The sequence below is a fragment of the Scardinius erythrophthalmus genome (assembly GCF_964197995.2).
Source record: "Scardinius erythrophthalmus genome assembly, chromosome: 7".
In the NCBI taxonomy this organism is placed as follows: Eukaryota; Metazoa; Chordata; class Actinopteri; order Cypriniformes; family Leuciscidae; genus Scardinius; species Scardinius erythrophthalmus.
This window is the reverse complement of record NC_138227.1, coordinates 39033865-39050443: the sequence shown is the minus strand read 5'-3', so window position 1 is coordinate 39050443 and position 16579 is coordinate 39033865. Positions and strand designations below refer to the sequence as shown.

General features: G+C 35.8%; 1 protein-coding gene across 1 annotated transcript in view; it reads right to left on the bottom strand.

The window, feature by feature from the left end:
- The window catches only part of ppp5c (protein phosphatase 5, catalytic subunit), a 35418-nt gene extending 22825 nt beyond the window's left edge, over positions 1-12593 (bottom strand). The window contains exons 1-4 of the mRNA XM_081370232.1: positions 12122-12593; positions 6314-6555; positions 4489-4636; positions 3837-3958 (exon numbers count right to left, since the gene is read on the bottom strand). Of these exons, the coding sequence (XP_081226358.1) occupies positions 3837-3958; positions 4489-4636; positions 6314-6555; positions 12122-12425 (816 nt within the window). The 5' untranslated portion in view covers positions 12426-12593. The remainder of the gene's footprint in view (positions 1-3836; positions 3959-4488; positions 4637-6313; positions 6556-12121) is intronic.
- Positions 12594-16579: the final 3986 nt, after the last annotated feature.

Here is a 16579-nt window from a genome sequence, read left to right as displayed (position 1 = left end):
GCAAAAAGACAGTTTAAATTTAAATTGCGTGTGTGAATGAATGATGATGTTTTAGCAAACTGTATTACTATACTGAGATGAGTAAAAATCGACTGAAATATGTTTAAATAAAATGTAGGCTATTTGTATAAGCAATACGTATTAAACTGCAAATTAACATTTGTATGCCCCAATATTTCATAAAAACAACGTTACAGTCAGGCGAAATATGAAAGACAACATTTTGTTGAATAGATTTGAGTACAGTTTTTACTGTAGAATATACTGAATATATAAAATAAGCTTTTGTTTAGCAATTTATATATTATATATATATATATATATATATATATATATATATATATATATATATATATATATAAAATAAAGTCATCAACTAAGATGTTAGCTGTTCCAATTTTGGCTATATTCAAACTAATGAATACATAGATAGGCCTAAGATGTAGGCCTATAATCTTTTTTTTTTTTACAAAGAAAGAGTACACTTGAAATATTGTTGAAATTTTAATTATTGTTGTAATTGTAACCTTTTTAATAAAATAGCAAAACATATTTACAAGATAGATGTAAGCAAAATCTTAAATGGTCAATATAAGTCTTCTTCTAATTTTTTGTCCTTGCATTGTGGCTCAGTCAGTCAGAGTCACACCTGAATGAATGGCTAATTATGCAGAGTCATTATGCATAATGGGTGGGACATTTTGTATTCCAAGGTGTAAACCACTCCTCGTTCACGCCCACTCGCATAATGGCTTTCCAAGCAAAACCTGTTTTACATCAATTTAAATCAATGTATTGTTTTATCTGAACGATAAAGCAAGACTATTTTCACATAATTTTGAAGCCAGAACTCGAAGGAAGAACATCCATTTCTCAAAAGTCTTATTCATGCATATTTATTATGAGTTTTGAGGTCTTCTTTCAGCAACTTTCATTTTTAATTTTTTCAATAACCACGCATAAGCATTATTCTCTTAAAAATAAAAAAATATACATGCATGGTGATCACATATTTTGGTAGCCCTGTTTGTGCTATATAGAGTGAATTTACACCTTTGCCATTAACATGTTTATAAATAACTGAAAAAAGCACAAATGTCAGAGCATGTCAGAACACCTCCAGTGCCCAGAAAACACCTCAGACTCCAGAGGGTTAAGGACTATAAAGGTAGGAATGAAACTGTCTCTTCACTCCAAATGGTGTGTTTTCTGTTGCCATTTGACATATTTCTCATCAGAACCCTGGGTAAAAAGCGGTGCTAACCCCACTTCTAAATTACAAGTGTGAAACAATCCTTTGCCCAGGGTCAAAAGTGCGGTTTAGAACGATAATAACCCGAGTTTAAGCCCTAAACTGTTTCTCAGACAGCATGTATCCAAGAAATAAATAACTGGATGTCACAATTTTTTACAGCTCAACCAAGATAAAGCAGAAGTTTTGATTATTGGATCAAAAGCACAGAGAGAGAAATTAATTCCCAAACTTAATATATTAGGACTAAACCTAAGCCATGAGTCGAAAAACTAACTTCAAAGCTCATATGAGCAGTATTACTAAAACAGCATTTTATCATCTGAAGAAGATTGCTTGAATGAGACCTTTTCTCTCTCTGAGTAACACGGAGAGATTAATGCATGCCTTTATAACTAGCAGGCTTGACTATTGTAATGCCTTCCTTAATGGTCTACCAAAGACTACAATTAATCAGCTACAATTAATCCAAAACTATGCTGCTCGAGTACTGACACACATCTTAAAGTCATTACACTGGTTACCCTTTAGTTGTCGTATTGATTTTGAAAACTTTTAATAATTTATAAGGCATTATATGGTCTCGCAGCAGACTACCTCTCAAAAATGCTTTCAGCAAGGATCCTCAGATCCTCAGTTTTCTTTTAGCTGTTCCACAAAGTAGAACCAAAAGATTTGTTGATGCTGCTTTAAGCCACTATACACCTCACCTCTCCGCTGGAACAACCTTCAGGAGGAAGTGAGATGTGTAGAAAATATTGACTTTTAAATCTAACTTAAAAACACAGTTTTAGGCTCTCTTTCTTTTAATGTCTTCTTAACACTGAACCCTCAAATCTTATGATTTTATGATTAGGTTTTTCCATGTCAACTCAACCAGAGGTCACCGGCTCAAATGTTTAATTTTGTCAATATTATTCTGGTGAAAGACATATATAAATGAAGAAGAAAGCCAAAATATTAAATGTCATGGATGAATATTAACGGAGTAATCCAATATTTTGTAAAGGAGGGTCAAAATGACAATTTTCACCTGAGATTTGGAGCCAAATTACAGGGGGTAAAATGACTTTCAAAGAGATTGGTAGGTCTGTTAGTAAAATCTGTTGGCTTTAGCAATCTTTGTTGCATTATATGCCAATGATGACAGTTCAAAAACAGGAAAAAGCTTTGCATGCCTGTAACTCGAGAAGTATTAAAGATATGTTAATATCCTTTTAGATTTTGGTTCTTAAAGGTGCCGTATGTAATATTGACAGCTAGCGGTTGAAATGGGTACAGCAGTCCAAATACAAAATATTGGAGAGAGTTGTTTCCCTTTCCTCCTCAGACTCGACGCTAACATGGGTTGCCAAGATTTAGGACTCGCAACAGGAATGAGCGCAATGGACAGTGGAAGGCGATGAGCCTTACACTAAGTTTATGAGTTGATTTATCTGCGTTTTAATATGCCTTTGGTCAAAGAGATTTTTAGATGAATGCCAAGGATTTTTAGTCAGGTAGAATCTGCGATCTCTGACCCAGATCGCTTTCTGGCTTCCGTGGCTGTTTACGCTGTTTCCCGCCAACTGGTGACCTGTGGTGTCGAAATACTTTTGGGTAAATTGCCTGTGGGCGGGATCACAGAAAAAAAAAAAAAAAAAAACAGACATTCCAACTCGGAACGCAGATTTCTAAGTAGAATAACTGTAGTATTGCTTTTCTGAGAAACAAGTATGTGAACTTAGCGTTTTTCCTAAATATCTACAAACATAATATGATATTTATATGCTTTAGTACAGTAAAAAAAAAAAAAAAAAAAAATACATGCAGCACCTTTAAACTTTTCTTCTGGTATCTTAATTTTTAAGGCCCTATATTGTTAATTTCCAGAGATATATGGACATGTAAGGGTTAATGCCCGACGAGGTGTCCATTATCAGGTTTTAATGGACGACGGCGAGGCGTGAGGTTGCCTCCGCCGAAGTCCATTAAAACCTGATAATGGACACCTCGAAGGGCATTAACCCGCTTATACCATGGTTACTTACGAAAGAAAGAAATATCTAATCAATTAATAATACTTTAATGTGTTTTAGAGTAAAAATCGTGAGGGTTTTTATCTATTAAGTCGAGCGCACTATTTAATATCTTCTGTATACAGGCCACAGCGACCCGACCGCAGCAGTTGATCAGTGAGTTTGAGCCAGCGCAATCATTTAGAACTGTCATCAGGCAAATTGACGGGACGCCTTTCCTAGGTGTCCATTATCACGTTTTAACGGACACCCTGCAGCCAATCAGAATCGAGTATTCACCCAGACCATGGTATAAATGTGGATATATGTGGGTCAGCATACGGCTCAGCCGGCTGATATTTATTTCTTTTAAAGAGGAATGTCTGAAGAACAAATTATGTTGAAACCTTAATATCCTTCTAGATTCTGGTTCCTTAATAAACTTCTCTTTTGGAATCTTCATTTTAAAGATATGGGGATGCGCAATGTGACTGTACAAAAAAATTGTTGAATTTTACCCAAAATAAATAATAAATGATTAGATGTTTCAATATCTATGTATTTGTGTGTACTTGAAGAGCATTCACCTGGTAAGCAAACTTTCTGTGCAGTTTCTTCTGGTCTTTGAACCAGTCCATTAACTCTTTCATGAACTTCAGTGTAACTTTCCCATCTTCAAGTTTAGGTCCAGTATAGTCATCCTCGATCACTGGTGGCAGAGTATAAAAAAAGGAATTAAGAAAAAATAAGAAATTATATTTCTTTTTAGCCTGCAAAGAATTTTACAGTTAATTATTAATTTCTGCAACAGGTCAATGTCAACAAAAAGTGTCCATCAACTAATTACTCAATAATACCATAGCACTTTTTGCTGCCTTGTCAAAACAGAACATTGTCGATAAAGATTTATAATAGCTGACCCAATTATTAGAATTTTTGTTAAGTCACCTTATTTAAAATTTAATGTACCTCAATGAAATCAGCTTTTCCATGAGAATAACATTGGCATTTCCCCTCAGATGATATATTTGTATGACTGACATTCACTTTTGTGACACAATTAAGTACGGAGTAATAATAATTAACAAAAATTACTTACTATAGGGTTGAGGTTGGTTCTTTGTAATTATGCATAATGTACAGTTATTACTATAATTAGTACATGTAATGTGTGACAAGGACAATGTAAAATAAAGCGATACCAAAAAATTTAATAAATCCGTTACTCCAAACACTTACTCATGTTCTCGATGTCTAAAGAGTCGACTACTGATCGTTTGAGCTCGTCGCTGGCGATGGCCCGTTCAAAGGCCTTCTGTTTGACAATCTTATTGCATTCCTGGTATTTCATCTTGGCATCTTTGTCATTGGGACGAACTCTAACTACCTGAAAATGACAATGGCATGAAAAACCTTTACAAACAAAATTAGTTATTGAACTTTTGTGTGCCGAACTGAATTGTGTTTTAAGACAAGAAATTATATTTCAAGGATCAATTAGGGAATTTTTCAGCGAGGCACTATTCAAAAGGTATCATTTCACTAATACAGTATTGTACATGCAGTGCATCCAGAAAGTATTCACAGCGCTTCACTTTTTCCACATTTTGTTGTTACAGCCTTATTCCAAAATGGATTTAATTTATTATTTTCCTCAAAATTCTACAAACAATACCCCATAATGATAACCTGAAAGAAGTTTGCTTGAAATCTTTGCAAATTTATAAAAAAAATAAAAAAAAAAATAAAAATAAAATCACGTGTACATAAGTATGACACTAAAAAATGAGCTGAGGTGCATCCTGTTTCAACTGATCATCTTTGAGATGTTTCTACAACTTGATTGGAGTCCACCTGTGGTAATTTCAGTTGATTGGACATGATTTGGAAAGGCACACACCTGTCTATATAAGGTCCCACAGATAACAGTGTATGTCAGAGCACAAACCAAGCCATGAAGTCCCAGTAATTGTCTGTAGACCTTCGAGACATGATTGTATCGAGGCACAGATCTGGGGAAGGGTTCAGAAAAATATCTGCAGCATTGAAGGTCCCAATGAGCACAGTGGCCTCCATCATCCGTAAATGGAAGAAGTTTGGAACCACCAGGACTCTTCCTAGAGCTGGCCGCCCGGCCAAACTGAGCGATCAGGGGAGAAGTCAGGGAGGTGACCAAGTCTCCGATGGTCACTCTGACAGAGCTCCAGCGTTTCTCTGTGGAGAGAGGAGAACCTTCCAGAAGAACAACCATCTCTGCAGCTCTCCAGCAATCAGGCCTGTATGGTAGAGTGGCCAGACAGAAGCCACCCCTCAGTGAAAGGCACATGACAGCCCGCCTGGATTTGCCAAAAAGCACCTGGGACACTTTTGGCCCCCATTGTACCAATTGAGCATCGTTTAAACGCCACAAGTGACCTGTGTATAGTTATAATGTCCATCCGTTTATGACCACAGTGTACCATTTTCTGATGGCCTCTTTCAGCAGGATAACGTGGCATGTCACAAAGCTCAAAACAACTAGTTTCTTGAACATGACAGTGAGTTCCCTAAACTCAAATGGCCTCCACAGTCACCAGATCTTAATCCAATAGAGCAGCTTTGGGATGTGCTGGAACGAGATATTCTCATCATGGATGTGCAGACGACAAATTTGCAGCAACTGCGTGATGCTATCCTGTCAATATGAACCAAAATCTCAGAGGAATGTTTCCAGCACTTTGTTGAATCTATGCCACAATGAATTCTGAAAGTTCTGAAGGAACAAGGGGGACCAACCCGGTACTAGCGAGGTATACCTAAAAAAGTGGCCGATGAGTTTATACTTAATTTCATATGAGAAATGACAGGTCAACGAGACATTCATTCAGAACAGAGATGTTTTCCTCCCAACATTAACCTAGCACATAATAATCACAAGCTAATATTGAGCTATCACATCCAACCAAAAATCAAAAGTAAAATAAGAAATTGTATTTTACATAAGTCAAGTCACCTTTGTATATAGCGCTTCATAGAATAAAGATGGTTTCAAAACAGAAAGTAACAAGAATATAAAGAGTCTTACCGTTTCGTAGTCTTTGAGCGCTGCTTTAAACTTGCCCAGGGCCATGTTGGAGGTGGCTCGCCGATAATAGCCCTTGATGTAGTTCTTGTCCAGCTCCAGGGCTCGGGTGGCATCCGCCAGCGCGTAGCCATAACACTCTGTGCGCAGGTACGCCAGACTCCTGTTACTGTAGTAGACGGCATTGGTCGGGTTTAGCTCCACTGCTTCTGTGTAATACTTGATGGCGTTCTCATAGTCCTTATCTGAAATAAGAGCATTAGACCATTAATGCTGCCATGACACAGAATTGATACCTCTAAAATATGTGAGATAATCAATGGACTCGTGGATTTCCTATGTTACTTAAGATGTTAACTAAGGCAAGTATCACTCAAATATGAAAATCTTTTGTCATCATTTACTCACCCTCATGTCGTTCCAAACACATAAAACGTTTGTTAATCTTCGAAACTCAAATGAAAATATTTTTAATGAAACCTGGGAGATTACTGTCCCTTCGTTGATAGTCTATGTCATCAAAACACCTATTCACTTGAATTATGCACTCACAGTGATTATTTCTCTAAAAATTTTGTGTTTATCTGAAGAAATAAAGTCATATACATTGGGGATGGCATGAGGGTGAGAAAATGATGAGAGAATTTTCATTTTTGATCACTTTAAAGTTGTCATTTTTTTTTTTTTGTCTTTTCTTCCCTAATGTGATGAATAACGAGTGAAACTGCTTCTTGAACAAGAACAATTTAGGTTGATTTTCTATGGAGTTTAAATTGATTTCTATGGAATTTTTTCCTAACCTTATTAAATGTCATCTTTCATGTGAAATTCTAAAACACCGCTGTGTGTTGCTCAGAAATGGAAACTTTGTTTGAAACGATTTTCCTTGTTGAAAAAGTCAATATTGTGTCTAAATGTAAGTTACGAAAGGGATAATGTACTTCCTCTGCTTTGCATCGGGGTCCTGATCACCCAGTCGAGGTTTATTCTGCGATAACAACTGGCTGGATGTACATTATTCCGCTTATTACATGGCTACTTGCCACTTAAGTAAATAATTAGACATTAAATATTGATCCGAGTTGAAATATTTTATTAGTTCTTTAAACGCAAAGCTTCTGCGGAGAAAGCAGTTGCTAGCGTGGCAAGTTCAAACTAGACGGACATTTAAGGGATACGGTATTCAGTCATTCCACCTATTACACAGTATTTCGCCAGATAAATAATGATAGGGATAAGAGATATTCATTTGAAATTAAACCGTTTTAACATCTTACCTGTTTATTATAATCTATATTATAATAATATTCATAATATATAAATAATAATATGTTTATTATAACCTATAATCCATTACAGTGTACAAAACAATAGTCGCAAAATGGCAGCAGATGCGTTTGTATTAAACGAGAGAGTGAGTCCGGATAACCGGATTACATAGGCCTAATTAAATAACTGTACACAAAATATTGATTTGACTGGGTTTTAATATTTTATTAGCTCACCAAACGCAAAATTTTCAAGAGGAAAAACCGTTCCTAGCAATCCTATAGCACTGACTTCAGTGACAAATACCTGGATGAGCCTGTGTTATTAGTTTATACTGGTTGTTATCAGGGAATAATGTATCATTGGATGGCACGATTGACCAATCAGAATCAAGTATTCCACAGAGCCGTGTAATTAACGACCTGGTCATTGAACTGTTATATAAAATCAATGTCACATTTGCAATCGTGCTGATATTAAGAAAAAAATGTCCTCTTGGTCGTGTGAAGCTAAAGTATATCATATGTTATATAAACACAAAACATTTTTGCCACAGTATGTTTCTATGCGAGTTTCTTTGTGTGTGAACTGAAAAGCATGTTTAAGCTTTTCAGTTTACCATATTCGATGTGCATGGATCAATTATCTAAAAGTGAATAAAAGCCTAAATTTAAACTGTTCATCATATAAAGCAATTATGTCTTGACTTGGAATAAACAGCTTGTTCACATGGATCACCTTAACAATGTTTTATTAACTATTTGAATCATGAAAGTTTTTGTTACAATGGAGGTACAGAAATCTCTCAGGTTTAATTAAATATATCTTCATTTGTGTTTAGAATACGAACAAAAGTCTTATGGGTTAAGAACAACATTGCTAGGGATGTCCTGAGCCGAATTCAAGATCCAATATGGGGGCCGATTAAGCATTTTATTAACTGATCTCTATCGGCTAGGCTATCCTAAGCCTGCATCTTTATTTTACGTCTGCTAATCACATCATGCGATGTTGTGTAGTAGGTGACAGAAAATTCACTTTCAAGTGAGTTAGCCAACCGTCATTAAACAAAAAAGCAGCTCAAATGTGTGCAAGTGTGTAGTGTGAGAATGTTCAATTGCGTCAAACACATATTCAAGCTTCCATGTTTAGCATATGATGCCCATGTTTTTAATGAATCACTTGAAAGTCATTTATTTACTGTTTATTTTTATTTGCCATCAGACTGTCTGAGACGTTGTTAACTTGTTACCATGGTGCGTTGCTATGGGCGACTGGAGACTCAAGTCTGAAGCTATACTTGCTTCAGACTTGACTGACCGACTGGAATTCTGAGACTGCAAGATACAGCTTTCTAACCTAACAAAAAGTTTATATCAGTAATCCCATATTCATAATTCTGACCACACAGTCTGTTTACAATGTCTGCTCATTTAAATCTACTAATGCCTTTATACAGAAGAGCTGCACGATTCTAGATAAATTGAGAATCGTGATTTTTTTTGTTTCAAACTGAGATCACGATTCTGAACAGACAACTAAACATAATACCATGTAATTAACTAGAGGATCAAACAGAATGTTAATTGCTGCAGTCTACTTAATGTTTAATTAATCTGAATGAATGAATGAATGAATAATTCAATGACTCACACATAAAAACTTCACTCATTTCATTACTGGATGAATGAGCGTTTTTTGAACGAATCTCTTGAATGAAAGAGTCACTTGTCGCCACCTGATGGCATAATAATGTAATTGATACAATCATACATACATATTTGTAGCACCATGTCACATTCAAAAATGTATTTACTCTATTTTGATCGGTACTGTAGACATTAGTGTATAAGAACTATAAACAACTTTTATCCTAGTATTTATGTGATAATATGAATATTTTTAACACAGAAATAATGATACTGTGTGTTTGAAAATACTCTCTCTGGGTCAGCATCAGCACCAATGCAGATTTAAATATTCTGCTGTGATTGAGTTAAATGTTGAACAGGTGAATCACATGGGTGTTTGAATCGAGATCACAATCTTTTAACGATTTATTATGCAGCTCTATTAAACACAGCATATTAGGGCTGTCACAATACTTCGATTAAATTGTCAATTAACCAACAAAGTACCGAAAGAGAATCCATAAACCACATTATTAGACTATTTTCTAAGGCTGTATGATGTACTAAAACCATTTATAAACCATACTATAGCATTGTGCTATTGTGAATTGACAAAGGCAGCGATTCAATTAAACAAATAAATGCCCTGCGGGTTTAAAATATATATGCTCTTTAATTGCATACTGCTCTACATGAACTGTTATTATTTACATGCGTGAAGCACGTCTCAAACTCCATCTCTATGCTGTGAGTTCAGGTTGCTTATAGTGTTTATTTAGGAACGCAGTGTGTGCCATTACATCAGATTTGTAAGGTAAATCATTTATAAACCTACGCCAACCACATCAACATGTTTCTAAATACGCGAATGTTCATCGCAACTTCAAAATAAAGGTTTAAACCCTCGCTCTGAGTTTGCACGCTTTAATGTCCACATATTCTTGTTCAAGAAATGACAGTGGCTGTAGAATTTCTATCATAAAGAAGTGGCCAAATATTAAAGATTAAGGTAACATTTTAATTAAATGTTGCATGGTCAATATTAAACCATTTGTAACAACAACAATCACCAGGACGTTGGCGCCCTCTGCAGGCATTTGTTATAACACAATGCCCATAAGATGCTTGTTTATTTTATTAAAATTAACAGTATTATTCTATAAAACCATATGAACACTTGCTTTTGAAACTTTATTTGAACCAAAAATTATAGCCTCATTGTTATTATACATGTATTTTAAGTCATTTTAAAGGCTATTGTTTGCTTAGGTCTGTTTTTTTACCACAAAAAGTCAATTGCATGATTAATCGTCAAAATATTCGACCGATTACTCAATTACCAAACTAATCGTTAGTGACAACCCTATTCTAAACCTTAACAAAAAGTAGTCTTTGAGAATGGCTAAATATATATCCAAACCCACAATCTAATAAAAGTTAGGTCTAAAAACAACTAGAGAATTCACAAGCCTCTTTATATAGAGCTATACTGGCATCTAGTGCAGTGGTTCTCAATCCTGGTCCTGGGGACCCACAACTCTGCACATTTTATATGTCTCCTTTATCTGACACTCCCAGTTCAGTTCATAGAGCTCTTTCCTAACGAGATGATGATCTGAATCAGGTGTGTTAAATGAGGGAGACATACAAACTGTGCAGAGCTGTGGGTCCCCAGGACCAGGATTGAGAACCACTGATCTAGTGGTTACAGCATGGCACCATGTTTTTTTTTTTTTTTTTACTCCCACAAGATGACACTAATCTGCTCTAAAAAATGATGTTTAAAGGCCTTGTCTCTATTTTAACATGAAATAATTCTTTAATTAGTAGGAATAATAAAATCATAATTATTGCATAAATATAATTAAACATTAATATTATGTGCCATTAAATTCTCTCAAAATAAAAAAATAATAATTATATTTAGGGCTGTGGCGATTACTGCAATTCTGTAGTACCGTGAAACTGTCAACCACTGAGGAATGCAAGCAACCACAATGTTCACAGTTTTTTCTTTTTTTTTTTTCATAAGGTTATGCCCTTCTTCTTTTACACTTCATGCATGTGTATTGAATGTTAAATAAGTTAATAATGATAACAAGGGTGAAGAATGTTTTTTTTTTTTTTTACAAGCATGAAATGAAATAAAATAAAATAAAGGATTGAATAAATAGGGAAATAAAATATACAAAGTGGTGTTATAAATTATTAATTAATAAATGAATCAAATAAAATAAAATAATTAGAAATAAATTGTGTGAAAATTGAACATGTATTTCGCGGTTTTAATTTGATTAATTCGATTCGAATTTCAAATGCTAGAAACAACCACAGTTTAACTAAAGTTTAATGTTCTTCGGAAACACGCATAAGATTTTTTTTAAAAATCTATTGAAAAAAATTATGCTGATTTTTCCGGATTAAATTTCGTGACGAGTGCAGACAAATCAGTGACATCAATGAATGAGTGACATATGACTCCACTGGCTAACGAGGGTGTCAAACTGGTGCACTGATTTCACATCATTGTAATATTTATTTGCTGTTATCAGAGCATTTTCATTGTACAGTGTAGTGATGACAGTGAAACAGCATTATTACACAATCAACATCTAGCCTGACAGTTCATAGCAGGACTCAACAAAAGCATTTATTATCTCATCTCTCCTCGTCATCGATATATGTTGAGTAAATAAATCAGAAGTATGATTAAATAACAGTAAAGTCTGATGAAGAGTGTATCATGTGTCTGTCTGTCTGATTCATCATGTGTTGCTCATGCTCATCTCACTCATTTCCCTACTATTAATCTCATCAGCACTTATAAAACCGCAAACTCCTCCAACACAGCCTTATCCAGTCAATATTAATCCAGTCTTTTATTTACAGTGGGTACCTGATAAGCTTTTACCTTTAAAATAGTTATTCGCCTTCTCCTTGAGTTTCTCTGCACTGGAATTCTGCTCTTCTTCCGCCATCTTCTCACTGCCGTTTTCCGTCATGCTGCCATGAGGACGCGAAGAGCTGTCGCAAACACTTGCTAAAGGGTCGTAAAGCGCTGTTCGCCTACCCTCTAGAACAGTCTCCAGAGCAACAACATGAGTTTGATATGAACGATATGAACTTGTGCAAGTTATTGCAAAATTTTGTGAATTACTTTCTCCACTTTTTAAAAATCCAAATAAATTAAATAAATAAATACAATCAAAATGCATAATAATTTATAAATTAGAAAAGAAGATGTCGTTAAATGCATAAAAAGGATAATAGCCTACACTTCGAAATTAAAAACATTTCGTTTGATCTCGGCGAAGAATTTAAAGGTAAATTGGTTAGCCATGTGGTGTCTGTGCCTATAGTAGACAATGTGTAATGTTTTGCCTATGCCTGTAGGGGGCACAACAGCTTTATTGTAGATGTTTGAGTGGGTCATGTCTAGTGTTTCATATTATTTACCTTTTCATTTTATTTAATATATAAATAATTTATAAACATTACACTTTGTGTTAAATTTAACCTATTTTTCTCCCAGGAAAAAAAGGCCTTTTTCAAGACGTTGAAAAAGACGTTTTCAGAGTAAAAGTACCAATCACCCTGAATTCACCCCTATATGATCCATTCAGAATAACGACAAGACAGACCAGTGATTTAAAAAGATCTTGCATCACTTTTACACGTGATTTTTAAAACTTTTCAACCTTTCCGTCAAGGTTAAAAACAGACCTGCAACAAAAGACAGGGAACAACCAAATTAGATTTCCCAAACTTCAAGCACACAAACTCTTTTATGACATAAAATGAATTTATTTATAAACAAACTAACTAAACTATACATACAAAGCAACAGACTTTGGGATGGAGCAAGGCCAAAATAAATACTAAAACAATGACAATATCAAAACCTGATTCTACCAAAAATTCTAATTTTGTTGTTGTAACCGACTTTTTATGTAACATAAAACAAGGGAATGCTGTTTTAACTTGAGTGAGTTACAATGACCCAACATACAATTTCCATTAAAGCTCAGGATGGACACGTTCACACATGCGCACCTGCTAGTGATGGGCGCTGCTTCATGAAGCTGAAACCTTTATGAATCTTTTGTTTCGAATCAGTGGTTTGGAGAGTGTTTCCAACTGCCTAAGTCGCATGGTTTCAGTAAACGAGACTTTGTTACGTCATAACTGTATCAAAACGTTTTGGGATTTCAGTGGTTCACCACTGGGGACAATCTGTGTGAACCCATGAATCATGCAGATTCACTGAGATCACCCCCACCAGTCTAAAGTACAGTGAAGATTAGGCAAATTAGTCCTGTGACGTAGGACTCACAACAGGTTTTTAAAAATGCTGGTTGAAATGAAATGCTTCGTGGAGTCAATCAAAATGTGGCATGAACTCAACCAATCAGCATGTTCAGCGCCCAAGTCCCACCCACCAAAGTTCCTGAACTTTAGCTATCAAGCAGGGACTTTCTGAGAGGGACATTTTTACCCGGAACTTCCGGGTCATTTTTAGACCCTGGTTCCTGCGGTTGAAACACACAGAGTATCCCACACAAAAGTCCCTATAGTTCCTGGGGAAAGTTCCTGCGGTGGAAACGTGGCTAATGTCTATAGAGTGTTGCAGGTACAGTATGACATCACTTTGTAGGCCAAAACGCAGAGCGAGTTGCATTTTAGCACTTCTTCGTCCCAAAGTTTTTTGATCAGTGGCTGAAATAAGGTCTGTGGTGAACACAAGCTCAAGACACTTTCACATTTGATTAAAATACATCAATAATACACCAGTTGTGTGTTTTGAAAAAGGTGGTTGCTATAAAAACATCATCATGCTGAAAAGGTAAACTCAGCCCCCTTCTACATCCTCATTATGCTCATTATTGTGCTTTTACAAACTATTCTGACTCAAACGTTCTGGGAAAATATTTTTTTAGAATAAAACTGAAAGAGTTGTGGGAAGCTCAGTGATTGTGACGTTGAAGTCGTGGGACTGTGGTGTAGTTCGTTCATAGCCTTCCTTTAGCTTTTTACTTCTGATGACTGCATTTAGTCTTCAAACTTCATAAAAGTTCTGTTCATCTGTGATAATTATCTTGATGGACAAAACATGTAAGTATCATAAACTTTTGTTTATCATGATCACAGAGATTGTTTTTAGAGATAATCCAAAATATGGAAAAATCCTATTGGGTTTTTCTTGAGGGAAAATCCCAAGAAATGCGAACTACCGGTTGGCCTAAAGAGACGTCACACCTGCACCACTCTATTACCTGAGTATGACGTGTCTAGAGTTTTATACATTTGTTGACACTTTAATGAGGTATTTGTATAATTAAAAGGAATAATAGAAGTTAATAGTCTCTGTTTAGCTGACCCATCCATAGAACAAACAAAACTATTTTGCTTCAATGAGAAACTGGAATTTGGGGTTGTTAAACACATTAGGTTCTTCTTCTTATTGGCAAACCGCACTAAACAGTGCATTACTGCCATCTGCTGGTAACTTGGATCAGAAACACTTTCCTGATCAGATTTCCTCCCCCTTCCCACTCCCAGCCAGAAAAGAACCAGAAGCCCAACCAGCGCTGTGTGTTCAGCATGTTCAGCGTGTTCAGTGTGTTCAGCGTGTTCAGGTGTTGAACCTCCAGCACCAAACATTACAGCCTTGAGAAAGAGAAGCACCTCTATTTTTACTCATACTATAATACCTAAAATGACTCTAATCCCATACTTTCCTACCTATTTCTACACATAATATATACACCTTGCACACTCACATCTTTGTACCCTCCTATATTATATTCTATATTATACTCTATTTATTAAACTGGTGTTATTCAAGAACTGAATCAATGCAGTAACATTACTACATCCCATATCTAACACATTAACCCTCTGGGCTTCTTCGTAAATGGGTCACACTTAGCTTCCTCCCGGTCAAAAACGGACGAAGCCTAAAAATTTAAAGGTACAATATGTAAGAATTTTGCATTAAAATATCGCATAATCTCAAGGCCAGTGTTATATATTTTGTTAAGTTGATTACTTACAATATCCCAAATGTTTCCGACAATTTTTTAAATCGTGAGAAAATTGCGATTTTAACCAAGGAAACGGGGCGTTAGAGCAGGGGGGAGCTGGGAGTCGCCAGTCAATTGCATCATATCCGCGTTACCCTCGGTTTCCGCTTGTACTGCGTGGAGTCAGAGAAAGTCTAATGAGGGGAGAAGTGCCACTCAATAAACTTCCGGTTGCAGTTCCACTCTTGTTCCATATGAGGGCACTCACATGACAAGTGCCACTTGAATCAATCAAAATCCACTTTTCTCAGGATATAATTTTTTGTCTAGTAATTTGAATGTTGTTTTCGAAAGGGGATGCAAAGAAATTACACATTGCTTGGTGTTAGATTTTTTAGAGTCACTTATTTGCTTTAAAAAGTCTTTCAAAATGTCAATGACGTCAGAATGCTGACTTCATTAGCAGAATGCTAGCGTGTTATGGGCAACAACAACTCAACCTGTAAGAAATCGAAAAGAAATAAGTACTCGTTCTCGTTCATTCAACTTTCGATCTATAACCCATGTTGAACTTGCAAAACCTACAATCAAATCTGAGATTTCTCAACAGCAATCGGGTGAGGGAGACAAATTTAGCCGTCTAGCCCCATTGACTCCCATTCATTTTGCACTCATGGCGAGCGCCCCCAGTGGAACTCTGATTGGAACTACAACCAATAGGACTTAATAGGGCGTTGGAGTGAACAGGCTTTCCGTAGACGGGCTTTGGTGGAGTCCTGGACAAATGCGGAAGTTGTAGTTGTAGCGTCTATCAAGCAACAATCGTTAGCTTGTATCTTGCAGTCGTTATGGAACACAATTATTCTTTACCAATTGCAGCTGGTTCTGTCGACAAAGCATGCTTAATTTTATATTTTCCAAATGTAGCATTCGGTAATAGTTATGTTTAAGTATTATTGCTTTAGATTTGTGTTTAGTTTATTGACATTGTTTATCACGTCTGGTGTTTATGGCCATGTAAATAAATATAGCATGTGTTATAAAGATTAATCAGTATTTTGGCAAATGATGTGGGTATGTTCGAATGTACTTTTACAACAATTGTTTAGAACACGTAAAACTGCGCCGCGTTATCACGACAATGAAATTGACATACAGTAACATCTATGATAACCAATTTAGTATTAAAACTTACTTTTCTTGCGGTTAATTCATTTTAATGAAATAAAAGTGTGATGAGGTTCAAGAGTCAGGAAGGAAGAAGACAGGGGTCGGCGTGACTGGGACTCGTACTTTATTAAAATAAAGCAAAATAAACAAAAGTCGTGCACAACGCGCATTCACCT